Source organism: Rissa tridactyla, chromosome 6 (assembly GCF_028500815.1).
Source record: "Rissa tridactyla isolate bRisTri1 chromosome 6, bRisTri1.patW.cur.20221130, whole genome shotgun sequence".
NCBI lineage: Eukaryota > Metazoa > Chordata > Aves > Charadriiformes > Laridae > Rissa > Rissa tridactyla.
The window spans coordinates 67,147,291-67,162,132 of NC_071471.1; the positions used below are offsets into that span (position 1 = coordinate 67,147,291).

Consider the following 14,842-nt stretch of genomic DNA (forward strand, 5'->3'; position numbering starts at 1 on the left):
GCATGATAAAGTAGTCATCTTATGAAAATGCAGGGGATAAAAGTTAATGTTTTTAGTTTTTATTCTTAATAATATGGGTTGTCATTTTTCAGAAACTTGTTTACAATTGGAAGGGTGGTACTTAAATAGAATTTTACTAAGCTTTTCAAGTATCCTCCACAAAAAAAAACACCAAAAAAACCCCCCGAAAAACAAACCAGCAATAACTTAGAGTAATCTTCACGTTTGTATACCTGTCTTGTGAATTCATAGCTTCTCTGTATTAAAATTCAGGTAGTCAGGTAACTGTTGGACCTTATTTGATCTTGGGTACAATCTAGCAAAGATTGTAACTTCAGCAGGATTACCTACAAGTCTTTTTTTAACTCTTGAGCTATTTGTTATTCCATGGTATAAATCTAAGCAAGTTCTGTAGCAGATGACAAGTGTTAAATAATTAAACTTTTGAACAGGTTATCATTAATTTGGTGGATCAGACTGGCAGAGAGAAGATTATTGGAGATGCTTACCTTAAACAAGTTCTTCTGTACAACAATGCAAATCTGACTTATGTTTCATTCGACTTCCATGAGCACTGGTAAGAAGCCCTCTTTAGAAATGTCACTTTGCATCTTTTTTTTTATTAGTATGAAATGAGAGTAGAAGGGAGGAGAAAAGCCACGATTATTTCTACTTCTGCATGAAACACTTTTTAAATAGGAAGAATACATTTTGTAACCTAAAGCGCTGTAAAAGTTCAAGTTTGGATAATCAAGCACTGCTGTTGTTGGTCTTGTGTTCCTGACCTGCTAAATATGCAGTTATTTATTAGGTGAAGCTTAGAAGTTGTTACGCGTTTTAAGCAAGAGAGTTTCCTTAAACATGCTGTGAATGTAAAGTTGTTGCTGACCTGCTTTTCAAACTATGTAGCATCCTGCTTTTAATTCTTCACTACAAGCCATTCTTCTGTTTCTCTTGCTTGTTTCTGTAAATATATGGTGGGTTCTTTCAGAACCCTGATGCTGTTATTCCATTATAAAATACACTGGATTTTATTTTAATCCAGTAGAAATAGCTGATGGGTTTTTTTTGACTCTGCTCTGGTGTTGGCATGGTCTAGTGCAGTGTTCACATGCCCAAGCACGTGATCTGTCATGCAGGCATGTATTTCTCATGCTTCCCTCAAGCAGACTGTGTTTGTGTACAAATATGGGGTCTAAAAACTCTGGGTTTTATCTTCATTTCTGAACTTAATCTAGGGATTGCATCTGGCCTGGAAAAGCATTACTGACTGAATAAGTATGTCATTAGTGGATATTGTCTCAGAGGATAGGGAGGAAGGGAAAAAAACCCTCAAAATAGTCATGGCCCTTAAGAGACTTCTTTTCTGCAGGGGTATTGATGTCCTGAATTGATTTGACACTTAATCTTTTGTTTAAATGACCTTTCATTTTTTGTTTGCTTTTCTCCTAAGAACTGCTATAGTGACCAGCACTGTTTGTTTCTGCACTATGAGCATGAGTGAATGGAGAACAATACTGAAAGCAGCCTGGTGGGGTCGGGGGAGGAAGGGATGATGTGTCTGTAGATCTTCATTCTTTCTCTGTAGAAGCAGTGGTAAAGCAGGACAAGACATCCCAATTTCAAACCTATAGTGGTTGCTTTTGTTGAGACTGTGCCTAAAATGAGAACAAACTGTTGCACATGCCTGAATAGCTGCACACTTCTTCCTGGTGGAAGCTACACTTGAGAATGCAAATTTTTGTGAATTCAAAGATCTGAATCTATTGCCTTGGATTTATATGTCGAACTGTACTTTAAAATAGTTCTGAATATTTGCTGCTGTTTAAAGCTTATTGCAGGAGATAATGTCTTGTCTCTCCCACTTAGCCAAAACTCTATCTGTATTAACATTACAAATAATATGAAATAGTTAAGTAAAGAAAAATCATTACTCTACTTCAAACTAACTCCTGTGAAATTCTGTATTTTAGCCGAGGAATGAAGTTTGAAAATGTTCAAACACTGACCGATGCCATTCATGATATTATTCTTGATATGAAGTGGTGCTGGTAGGTACTTAACTGTTTTCAGACTAGAATGAAATATTTGTAGAAAAAAATAAACCAGTACATATACAGAGGTCTAGATTTTGTCATAACTGATATGTTTTATATTCCTCTCCCAGTGCCTAGGTCACGTGTCAGAGTGTGTGTTCTGAAGTGTTTTTATTCTACATGTATAATAGCAAAAATTCTCAGACAGTCTTCTGCTTGAGGCTTGCTGCCTTTAATACTTTTAGGGTTTCTTATATTTAATGTGAAACACTCTGTATTTGAGCCACAAACCCTAGAACTCCAACCTTACTGTTGAAAACAGTAGGCATGTTTGACCTTTAGTTTGTACTGATTAAAGTTCATGAATTTTGGTAATGAGCATGGCTGTAGTCTTCGGTCAATCACTGTATGTTGTTCAGTGCATTTTGTGAGTGAAATGTTGCTGTCATTATTGTTGACTTCCATGTTTTTGAAATTAAATTCCTTTTCTCTTGAAAGCTTGTATCGTGTGTGTATGAATTGAGCATATGATTACATAGCAGGTTTATGCCCCAGTATCGTCTGTGTTGGATATCTGGCCTAGACTAAAACGGAGGATAGGTGGGAACAAGAGTATTTAATTCTGAGTGGTGTGTGGCTGGGGTGATAAGTACATCTATAAATAGTATTCCATATGTGAAATTTTCTACTGTTTATAGAAGCTGGTCAATTATGCAGGATTTAAGTGTCTCAGTATGCTTTTACTCTATTTTTCTGTTAAAAGGGTTGACCAAGCTGGTGTGATTTGTAAACAGGAAGGAATCTTTCGAGTTAACTGCATGGACTGTCTGGATCGTACCAATGTTGTGCAGGCTGCTATTGCAAGAGTGGTCATGGAACAGCAGGCATGTAGAACCAATGTCCTTTTTCAAGTACTGAGTACTTCAGAACTTAATTGTTATTCTCAGGGAAATATGTGTGTTTGAAAAATGCTAAAGTAACCTCTACTGAAAAGGATCTTTGACCTACTTGAAGAGCCATGAAGCTGAAAGTAATATGTACAACTAAAATAACTTGGAATCATTCTAAAACAGTGTTGCCTAGTTTCTTCCTTCAGAGAGGAAACTGCTGTGTCTCTGTATCTTGGAGAGAAGTCTCTTGGTTTGATTTAGTCACTTCAAGTTGTGCAGTAATATAAAGCTTAAAAAACTAAAACAAAAAACCCAAACAAATAACAAAGCTAACACCCAAATCTTTGCCCCAAATGAGATGTTAAGGACTAAAATCTAACTAGAAGTTAGCCACTTAAGTGGAATACTGTGATGCAGCAGGTAGGGAGATAACTAATTTTCTCTGTGTGTAGAAGAGCAATTAATGAATGATGTAAATATCCCAGATGGCTATTATGCTCCAGAATAGTTCTCCCTGGGTAGAGAAGGCATTTCCAAGTAGATGGAGGCTGTCCTTTAGTCATCGTCTTGTTTGTGCGCCCCCTGTTTGCTTTTTTGATACATAAGCTCAGTGGTGTCTTCCCTTGTGAAGACTTAATAGTACTGTAACTGGAACTTTGAAGCTTCAGTTAGAGCCCAGCCCTAAATGAACAAATCTGACTATGCATACAGCGAAGGATGAAATGGGTCCTTCCTTAGGATGAAGAATGAATGGCTCTAACCATTGTATCTGGCTGTTCCTGTTTGTCATCTGCTTTATGAACTCCTGACATAAGAGTGTTGGGAAGGAGGGGTGGGACCAGGAATCCCACAGTTGTTACTTTAGAATAGGATTTCTATATATGTTAACTCTTCAGTTCAAAGGCGATCTTTCAAAATCAAGAATTATGTAGAGTGTTGGGAAGAAGACTTCAGTAATCATTACTGTAGTATTAGCTTGTGATGTGCTGCATCATTCTTGTATTATAGCTGATGTACTTGGATTCATAACTGAGAAATGCCCTAAGTGTTTTAAGGTGACTGACAGAAAGTAGGACACTGAAAATTACACTTACCTTGTCTTTGCACTTCCTTGGAACTATAGGACTTGTCTTCTCTTAGCTGGGAACTTGATAGGGCTGTCAAAGTCAAGGAACAGACTTGTAATGACTTTCATCTAACTTACAAATAGTGTTTGAGCATTTTCTGTATCGGTTGTAAATTGAGGTTTGCTTATGATTTAGTCTACGTTATTCCTGCAGTTGGCCTAACATTGAGTGACTACATTGCAGTTATGTATGGTAGTATTGCCTTCTGAGTGAGAAACTGTGCTGCTTTACCAATTTAGTGTCCATAAAAAGACTGAAGTTTGTGTTGTACCCGAGACTTATCTTGGAAAAACTTGAGTACTGGTTGTTCTGAAGAGTAAGATATCTTACTTCCAGTATCGGTGTTAAACAGTAACTGTCCGAAACGAACAAGTGTTAATAATAAACACAACAGATGAAGTTATTGTAAGGTTTTATTCCGGGGGAGGAGTAAGTTTGAAGGTGGAGCCACTACATTTGCTTCGGCATCTAGAAACAAAAGATGAAGAATCCTGGTGTGCTTTTTCTTGTAACTGGAAAGAGATTCCATTTCTTTATTTTCAGAGCTTAGAGGTCATGAGTGCCTTTGCAATAGAAGACATTAACTTGTTATATCCATGTTTAAGTTCTGTGATGTCTGTTCTTCTGATAGTCCTCTATAGAAAATAAAAACATTTCCTGTATCTTCAGTAGAGTAACTTGTTTTCCTTCAGCTAATTTTGTTGAAGACTGGCTCCTACATCCATAATTAATATATTACTGCTGTGTCCAGTGGTATGATCTTTAACAATGAATTGGTGATTCATTGCTAACAATTTAATCTGACAAATTAGCAGAATGGGTTCCCTTTTCAGATCATGTAAAATTTGACAATTAAATGCTTGGCAAGTGTTCCCACTTCCTTTATCAAGCTCTGTCATTGAGAATTATTTTTATTTTGAACCTTATATTAATGTGTATGTCAAATTGCAGCTCAAAAAACTGGGTGTGATGCCACCAGAACAGCCTTTGCCAGTGAAATGCAATAGGATCTACCAGATAATATGGGCGAACAATGGAGATGCCATAAGCCGGCAGTATGCTGGCACCGCAGCCTTAAAGGTAAAGGGTGAAGAGCGTTGTCAGTTCTGATTAGTATGTTATGTCACAGTATGTATTACACATTAGTATGTTATGTCCAATGAAGAACTCTCGTATGTGTAATGAAGTTAGCCAAATATTCGGCATGTTTTTTGTGTTGAACAGATGAGAGGCATTTCAGTAGGAGAGTGTTTGTCACACTTAGTGTGAATTGGAGAAGACTCGAGTGTCCAGGCATCCTGTGGCATCGCTGGCTGGTTTTTAACTTCATTCTGTTAGTTTCATGTCTAGATACAAAGCATAGCTGAGCTAAGAGTTTAAGATCTATATTAAGCATTAATTCTATTTAAATGTAAGCATGATTATGGTACTTTTAAGCAGTTACAGTACTTACGCAACTCTGAAATATTCTTACATGCATGATTCGCATGTTCTGTGTAACAGGGTGACTTCACAAGGACTGGGGAAAGAAAGCTGGCAGGGGTGATGAAGGATGGAGTTAATTCTGCAAACAGATACTACCTGAATCGCTTCAGGGATGCTTACAGGCAAGCGGTCATAGGTAAGAATATAACTTCAACTAAGCTGAACTATGGTGTTCAGGAAAGTTTATTGAAATCGTCTTGGCTTTATCTCTTTGACTGATTCTTTTTTTTTTTCTGAAGCTTGAAAGCACCTTGAGTGTATGTAATATTCATGTGTCTGTAGCGGACACCAGATGGAACAGTCAGTTCTTCATTTGGAGATTAAACAACATTCAATTAGGAGAGATTACATGCAGTGTAACTCATTGTAGACATTGCTCCTGACATCATTTCAGCAGTAACTTGCTTGTAACATCTCTTTATTAGACAAAGTTAAACTTATGCAGTGTGTGTTTGTTAAAATGGTGAATGAACTCTTACTTTCACTGAGGGGAAAATAGTGTTATACCTACTGAGTGTTCAATTTCAGGCAATGTTCTATTCGGAAAGAATAGCTAACCATTTTTTCCGGAGTTCCTTCAAGTATAAAATATTTGGAAGGAATTTACAAAATAATCTGACTATTGCTGTATGTCGCTCCTATTTGTTGGTTCCTTGTTTGATGTTTTGTGTGTTTTATTTAGATTTGATGCAGGGTATCCCTGTAACGGAGGATCTTTACTCCATATTTACAAAAGAGAAAGAGCATGAGGCCTTGCACAAGGAGAACCTGAGGAGCCATCAGGAACTGATCAGCCAGCTGTTGCAGAGCTACATGAAACTGCTCTTACCTGATGATGAAAAATTCCATGGAGGATGGGCACTTATTGACTGTGATCCAAGGTTTGTGTGATAAAGTCAGAATTGATCAGCTGCTACTGTGACACCTCTGTTAATTACTACTGCCTCTGTTGGTTACTATTGATATGAAATGCTTTTGATAGCTGATGTGTTAACAGAATAAAATTGGACAGGTCTGTAGAATGACAGGAGTCCTTGAAGGGATTGAATACTTGTAATTGTAAATGGAAAGGTCCTCTAAACGAGTGCCTTTCCCAATGTGGTGTAAAAATGGTGCATGCTGGAGTTAGCTTTGAGACAACACCTGGAAATACATGCATTCAGTTTATATTGCCAAAATGCGGTAGGCACCATGAAAAGAACTTCTAACCTTAGTTCTAGAAGGGGCTGCTTGAGGAGCCGTTGTTCCTTATTGCTTTATAGCGAAAGTGTAACTTGACTTCAAAGTCATGTCTGATCAGATTAAATTCTTGTGTAATGAGTCAGCAGTAGGAAAACCTAGATTTCTCTTCATGAGAAGTAGTGAGCATAAACCATAACTTCTCCTTATCAAGTTCAGAGTTCACTATCTTGTAAAAGGAAAATAGTGGTTAGATCTTCTGCAGGTTAAACTTCAGCATCGAAAAATAGCAAAGCAGTATGTTACGGTACCTCTGCAAAGCACAGACCTTAACTGAGTCTGAAATATGTTTCCATTTCTCTGTTAGCATTTTTAGTAGCTTGTGGGTTTGCTATTTATTTTTGGACCTGCTGCCGACCTATTAGAGCTATTGGGTAACTCCAGGTTTAAAAGTGTTGCTTACGTGGATCCACTTATTGTATTGTAGAGTCTAACGGCACGTCACCTTTTGGCTTGGGAAGTGTCACACCTAACTTGGTTTTTCAGTGGCTGTGAGGAGGCAGCAGCATCACATGAGATGGATGGAACACATTCCATAATTGAAACCTCTTGTTGTAATGTGCCTTCAGTTGTAAAAGAGTGTCCCTAAAATACACTGGGGATGTGTTACAGCTGTTCAAATAACACCACCTTCCCTGTATTCATTCTTCTTCCCCTTCTTTAGTCTCATCGATGCTACTCATAAGGACGTGGATGTTCTGCTGCTACTTTCTAATTCTGCCTACTATGTGGCCTAGTAAGTTACCACTTTCTCTTACTTTGTGTAGTTTATTTTTAGTGGCTTTGTTTTTGATCAGTAAGAAGCATTAAATTCTGATTCTCTTTTTCTAGCTATGATGATGAAATCGACAAGGTGAATCAATACCAAAGGTTAAGTCTTGAAGCTCTGGAAAAAATTGAAATAGGTAAGAATATAGTCAGCATGTATCTCTTGAATTGTCTTAAACAATTGCTTGAGCACTTATCAAAACATCCTACAAATATACAATACATTGAGGCCTCCTGTTTCAATATATATCCCGTGTAGTCCATCATAGCTAGAATGTGCTTTCTCTGATGACAGATGCCAGAATTGAGTCTGTTCTCGCTCTGTCCTCTCTTGCCACTGCTTGAAATGGAGACTTTGATTCTAAAATTTTTGCTCTTTCAAACTCCTAAAATATGGATTCATCAAAACAAATTTCATTATCAGTTGTCAGTAACAATTTGATCAATTTCTACAGTGAATCACAAGTTTGTGCATTTAGTGCACTCTTTTTCATCCAAATACAGCAGCTGGTTATGAACTGTACTTTAAATCTGTTTCATGGCTTTTTAAAAACTCTTCTTTATTAATGTCTGATCAGAAACATGCTATTATGAAATCACCTTGTTATGCTGATCACATTATTTATTGACTAAAGAATGTAACATCTGCAGGCTAAATCCAGCACTTCCAGCTGCAAGTATTAAATATGTTATATCTTTGACTTTACAGATAGAAAAAGGTGTTCCAGTCAGAGAGAAGGGAGGGAAAGTTTTGTGGGCCCCCCCAGTAGAGTTTAATCCTCCATTGCACAATGCATAGTGATTTCATCGCCTCCTTACTGTAACTTTCACTATCTGTGTGCAATTTCTAAGAGTTCAGTGGAAAGGTCTCCCTCAATTCTGTATTGTGGAGTTTCATAATACATCCTGACATACAGAATACAGTTGAAACATCCAGACCAAATGCGTTATAAAAACAAAAAAAACACCCTGTTTAATGATACAGATAAGATGCGGTGCATTCACAAGTTGAAGTACTTGGTCTCAATCTTGAAAATTGCATTACTTCCACTTGCTAAAAATATATTCGCTTTCTCTTTAATCCTTGCAGGAGCATACTCTAAAACATGGGATGTAATAGGTGTAGAACTTTTTTCTTCTATTTGAAGGCATGGTCTGTAATAAACAATCAGGCTGGATTATAATAGACATACCCAGAGTGCCTAATTGTTTTTTATAAGTAATTGATTATTTAGTTATTGTGGAAATCTATTTGAAATGTCTATCCTACTCTAAAGAAAACATGAAGCTTTTTGTCCTGGAAAAAGACTGTCAACTCTTGCAAAGACCGTACCTTAACATATGTAATATCTCTTTTGGTGTTTGGTTAAAGACAACTTCTAATTGATTTCTAACTTATTTCTCAGGGCCTGAACCTACTCTCTTTGGCAAACCCAAGTTCTCTTGCATGAGGCTGCATTACAAATACAAAGAAATGAGCGGGTACTTTCACACGCTTAGAGCTGTGGTACGCAACCCAGAAGAAGATGGAAAAGGTTTGTTTCATATGTAAAAGTTTTATATGTTAAAGTATATTCAGTATACCAGTGTTTTGCTAGGAAACACTTTTTCCATTGCTCTTAGAATAACTTGTGAAGAAGGATAAATCTTAATATAATTGAAATGAGTGGGGAAGCAACAAAAAACCCTGTATGTGGTTTCTTGTGTCAACACTAGAATGTTACTGTTTTAATACAAAGAAAAATAATTTTCAGCATGGTTTTAAAGCAGCATGTTTCTCTAGAACTGAGACATTTCCATGTCCAGATCTTTACTGATCCAAAAACTGGTTGAGTGAATTTAAAATTAGCTCCTAAAGAGTGGAAGAAATTGATTTATTTAGTGAAATCAATGTCTAGAAATGTTCTTCCTTGCTTAAATTAAATGAATGCTAATAAGGGAAAAATATCACTACTTACTGGAGCACTGAGTTTCATCAACAAGGATTAGAAGGAATATAATTCCTTCTCTTTCTTCGGCAAATGATGAATTGTGGCAGTGATTCACTTACACCCAGTGTTTAGGGCTTAAGGAGAGTCTATTCTTTAAGCTTATTTTGTAAGCTTTGTATCAGAATTGCAACTTGCAGGGTGCAACTCTTCTGTAGGGTGAAATAAAAAAACAAAAACCAACAAAACCAAAGAAACGTTACAAGGAAATAAGTCTAATTTTAGATTTTGGAATATGGGGTTTTTAGGGTTGTTTTTTTTAAAGGGTCTGACAGGCTGCTAATTGGATTTCAGATACTCTTCAGTGCATTGCAGAAATGCTGAGAATCACAAAGCAAGCGATGGGGTTAGATGTGCCCATTATTGAGAAGAAGCTGGAGAGGTGAGTACTTAAATGATGCGAACTTTCTGTGTCGCACTTCTGCTCTCTTCTCGGTGGCTGACAGCACATGCCAACAGTCATATATGTGATATCTAAAAGAAATGTCAGTATCTGGCTAATCTGTCTGTATGCTGCTTCCAATAGTAACTGTCTGCAGGTGCTTATCTAAAAGTATAAGCGAGAGCACTGTTTTATACCTGTGTGCTTATAGACAATATATGCTGCTGAATGTAAACAACATACTGCAAATCAGATGGTTCACAACTAGTTTGTCAAATTCAGTTTTTCCCTATCTGAACTTAAAGTCTGCTTCTGTAATAAGAAGACAACCTGTGAAGTGCAAATCTGGTTTGGATTCCACTGGGGCTGAGTGCTTAACAACTCACAGATAACGTTACAGCTCTTGTGTGAAGAAATGTCTGAAGCTAAACTTCTGAACTCTAAGTGTTAGTCAGAATGGCACAGAAGTTCTTCCTTTTGCAAGCCCACTAAGAGGAGATGGCACGTGAAAGCATAGCTGATAATTAAAAGTACTTACTAGAATTTTTCAGGTAGTTTTCTCTAATTCAATTATCTATAATTAAACAGAAGTGACCTTTATCTACAAACATTGGTGAGGTGTTATCAGAGATGAAATAATTTACAAAGGACGATGGCGTAGAGATAAGAGAGGATGGCTAGCTGGAGTTTAGCATGTTTTAGCAGTTCAAGTGTGATCTGTTGCTTTATTTTGGACCCTTCCGGTTCAGACTGCATGAACTACTAGAAGACGTGTTGTGTAGCACAATTGTAAATTGTCAAGCAAAAACTACTGTGGCACATATTTCAATAACTTTGTTATTGCTATTACTACTATTTCAGCTTCTTGTCCCAGCTGACTAGAAAGCGTAGCAAGAAAATCTTGTTCTCTTTTACGGGTACTGAAGACTGAATATTTGCTAAATCTGGCTACTGATACAGCATACACAAAGTCAGGGTTATAAATACAGAGAGTTTAGAATCCAGTTATATCTAAAACTGAAAATGCCTGCAGAAGCTTGCTTTTCCCCTTGTTTGGCTACCAGTCTGTTTCAGCCCTCCTTTGTTTTTGTTGTTTTGAATTTGATTAGCTTATATGGGTACAATTATGTAAGGAAAGAATAAGTCAGTAAATGTCCATCTTTGTTATGGAAATAGACTGGAAGACGGTAAATAATTGGTGTTTACAAATGAGACTGCCTTGGCTGTACACTAGAGACTTTTTCTTTTCCTTCCAGGAAGAGCAGTAAACCTCATGAAGACATCATTGGCATTCGGTCTCAGAACAGAGGGTCCCTGGCCCAAGGCAAGAATTATTTACTGAGCAAGTTCTCGTCTCTCAATCAGAAAGTGAAACAAACCAAATCCAATGTGAACATTAGCAATCTTCGGAAGTTGGGCAGCTTTACCAAGCCTGAAGTGAAAGTGAATTTTTTAAAGCCAAATTTGAAAGTGAATCTCTGGAAATCGGATAGTAGCCTTGAAACTTTAGAGAATCCGGTGGTAGATACTAAAGTCCGTACTGAATCTGATACAGAAGGATCAGATAACGATTCATTCCACTCCGATGACTACCTGACTAACTCTAAATCCGACGAGGACAACCAGCTGACTGACTCTCTGGAGAACATTGGGCAGGCAGACTACGTGCTGCCCAGCTGTGGCATCATTGCCTCCGCTCCACGGCTGGGCAGTCGCTCCCAGTCCATAAGCAGCACTGACATGAGCATCAGCATCCACGTTCCGTCTGAGATCCACGTCTCTCAGGTGAGCCAGTCTGACTGTGAAGACGTACCCTTACCTTCTGCTGACAATGTGGAGATGGAATTTGCTAAACCTATTGATGTGTACTGCCAGAGGTTTGTGCATGATGCTCAGAATCAGACGTCGGATGCTTTGGAGGCTGAGGCTGGCTCTCAAGAGCCCCATCACATAAATCAAACCAGCAATAATACACCTAAGGTGGCAGAAACCAAGGCTGAAGCCGTCAGAGACGTTCCTTCCAGGCCATCTAAGTTGGACGTACAGTCTTCTGAGCCAAATCCTCAGCTCTTGGCTGTTGGTGGGACTGACTTCACTAAACCTCATAAAAGCCCAGGATCTGTGTCTGGTAACCTTGAGACGGGACTCCACACGACTCCTTCTCCAGCTGACAGTAGCAGCAGCAGAGCTGTATCTCCTTTTGCTAAAATTCGCAGTTCCATGGTCCAGGTCGCTAACATCACGCAAGCAGGATTGACTCAAGGGATTAATTTTGCTGTGGCAAAGGTCCAGAAGAGCCCTGCGGAACCAGAAGCTATAAATGAAATCAAACAAAAAGAACTGAGAGAAATGTTTACGCAATGCCAGACACGAATAATTCAAATCTAGTTGCTAATTTAGGAAGTGTTCTTCTAGTTGTGGCTTTTGATCCAATACAAAAAAAAAATAAATTATATCAGGACTCATTGTTGTGGCATGAACTGCTACTGAATACTGGGATCAATACTATTGGTAACTTGTTTACAGGAAGTGAGAGATGCAAATGAATTTGGTTCTGACCAAGCTTCAGAATTCCCTCAGGCAGCTGAGACAAAAGAACGGTAAACCATATTTATAAACAGGTAGCTTAGACACTGGGATTTAGTAAGCATGCTGTCTGTCTTCTGTGTGTTGCACACTTCTTTTTGGAGACTAATTTTGTAGCTCTTCTGACTTATGTAGAAAGTATTTATACTAAAAAGGAGGTACTGCACTCCTGTGACCTTACTTACCTTGCACTGTACCAGCAAAATAACTTACCGGGAAACTACATTTTATTTATTTTTGAACTAGTATTTTTACTTGTTTCCATTGAAGTTTTAGATGCAGCTTTCTACTATGAATTGTGCCTCTACAATGGGAATTGATGCGGTTTTGTTGAATTTAATTATGTTAACCAGAAATTAAGACTTCTTTTTGCTGTCCTCTTTCTTTCCACACATCCTGGGACACTTTCAGTAAAGATAAAGTTTATAGATCCAATCTGAAACACCCACGATCCTGCAGTGCAAACTTAGTTTGTAATTATTGTTTTTTTCACTTGTTTTGAGGTGAGGGGAAATAGAGCAAAGGTCCTCTAATTGTCTTGTGCATGCTAAAGCTCTTCCTGTTTCATTTTCTTCCAAATGCTGGCAATTTTGCTCTAATTTTTTTGTCTCTGTGTGAAGCAAGACAAAGCAGTTACCTGACCTTCAGGCATTGTGTGTCTCTGCGCTAGGATTTCTTTTTTTTTTTTAAACTATACTCTAACTATCCAGATGCAAAAGTCCAAATAATGTCTGAAACCGAAGGCAAGTGTACTCTTTCAGAAAATCCGTGTTGCATTAGAGCATAGCTGTCGGCATCTAATCAAAACCAAATTCATTACCAACTCAAGCTTTGCATACTTGCAGGATAAGGCTAAGCATCCACTCATGCTGGGAACTGGATAATAATAATAAAAAAAAAAACCAAACAAAAACGAAACCCAACAACAGCCCTTATCTATGTGTGTCAAATGATTAAATCTGAATTACTCTTTCCCAGCACTGCCTTGCCATCCATTCTAGTATAGGACATTATCCAAAAGCTACTGTAAAGCAGGATCTTACTACGCTGTGGTTTGTAACCGACCACCATTCTAGACCTGGTGCCTCTGTGTCCTCGTCCGTGTCCTGTAGATAGGCTGCACGTGGTGTTCCCAGAAAATAGTGTCACATGGGTAGGGTAGTCCAGTGTCTTAGGACTTCTAGTGTGTCTGAAATGAGTATCATCTAACCCCCATGGTCTGAAACTTTGATAAACAAATCTATTTATTTGTTTTATTGAAGTGATGTGGGTTTGGGTTTTTTGAGTGTCTATACTTGTGGCTATATTTAAAATCAAACTACTGCTGTATTTTAATGTGAGCAATATACATGAGATATTTTAATAAAAAAAAGTGGAATCAAAAGATGGTTTTTGGCATGTGATGTTACTCCAGGGCTGGGGCGTTTTAAGCTTCAGAGATGGGTGGGTTGTCTTGACTCCCTCTGGCTTCAGCATCAGAGAATCACAGAGTGGCTGAGGTTGGAAGGGGTGGCTGGAGGTCATCTAGCTCAAGCAGGACCACCTGGAGCTGGTTGCCCAGAGCCATGCCCAGGTGGCCATTGAATGTCTTCACAGACAGAAACTTCTCCACCCCTCTGGGCACCCTCTTCTAGTGCTCAGTGTTTCCTGATGTTCAGCTGGAACTTCCCGTGTTCCAGTTTGTGCCTGTGGCCTCTTGTCCCATCCCTGGGCACCACTGGGTAGGGCCTGGCTCTGTCCTCTTTGCAGCCTCCCTTCAGGCAGCTGCAGCCATTAATAGGAGCCCCTGTCAGGCAGGGGACAGGTACGTGGCTGAAGTGCTTTATCCTTTTCTTCTGGCATTGCACTGCTACTATCCTGGCCTCAGGGGAGGGGAAAAAGACGTGTTTATGAGGATACTCCTTAAAAACTGCCTAAGCCTTGGTACTTGTAAAGGGTCCGGAGGAGGGAGAGGAAATTTCAAATACTTTGCCATTATTTTGGTAGGAGCAAGAGAAACTGATCTGTACAAATGCTTACGTAGTGACTTGTACAGTCTAAAAGAGGCCTGTAGGGCAAGGGTACTAATGGTTATTAAGTCACTCCTAAAATTAAAAAAATATATGGCTTAGTCAACTGTCTGGGGTGTATCTTCCTGGAAATGGGTTCCTGATCTGCTGCACTGCTTGGTGACCCAAACATACCGTGTGCTTCCAGCTTAGAACTGTCCAATACTTATGACGTACTGAAGAAATAGTCTCCCATAATCCATGGCGCTATGCATAAAGCCATCCTCTAAGGCAGCTCTGCTTTCCAGCCAGGCTGCCTTTTGAAGAGAGACTTCATTATTGTCCTGTATTTG

General features: G+C 38.6%; 1 protein-coding gene across 2 annotated transcripts in view; it reads left to right on the plus strand.

Moving 5' to 3' along the window:
• The window catches only part of INPP5F (inositol polyphosphate-5-phosphatase F), a 52,083-nt gene extending 38,204 nt beyond the window's left edge, over positions 1–13,879 (plus strand). For both annotated transcript variants that reach the window (XM_054206417.1, XM_054206416.1), the window contains exons 10-20: positions 453–577; positions 1,974–2,051; positions 2,800–2,920; positions 5,005–5,133; positions 5,557–5,674; positions 6,221–6,419; positions 7,442–7,513; positions 7,609–7,682; positions 8,952–9,080; positions 9,828–9,915; positions 11,172–13,879. In XM_054206417.1, coding sequence (XP_054062392.1) covers positions 453–577; positions 1,974–2,051; positions 2,800–2,920; positions 5,005–5,133; positions 5,557–5,674; positions 6,221–6,419; positions 7,442–7,513; positions 7,609–7,682; positions 8,952–9,080; positions 9,828–9,915; positions 11,172–12,303 — 2,265 coding nt within the window. In that variant the 3' untranslated portion in view covers positions 12,304–13,879. The remainder of the gene's footprint in view (positions 1–452; positions 578–1,973; positions 2,052–2,799; positions 2,921–5,004; positions 5,134–5,556; positions 5,675–6,220; positions 6,420–7,441; positions 7,514–7,608; positions 7,683–8,951; positions 9,081–9,827; positions 9,916–11,171) is intronic.
• Positions 13,880–14,842: the final 963 nt, after the last annotated feature.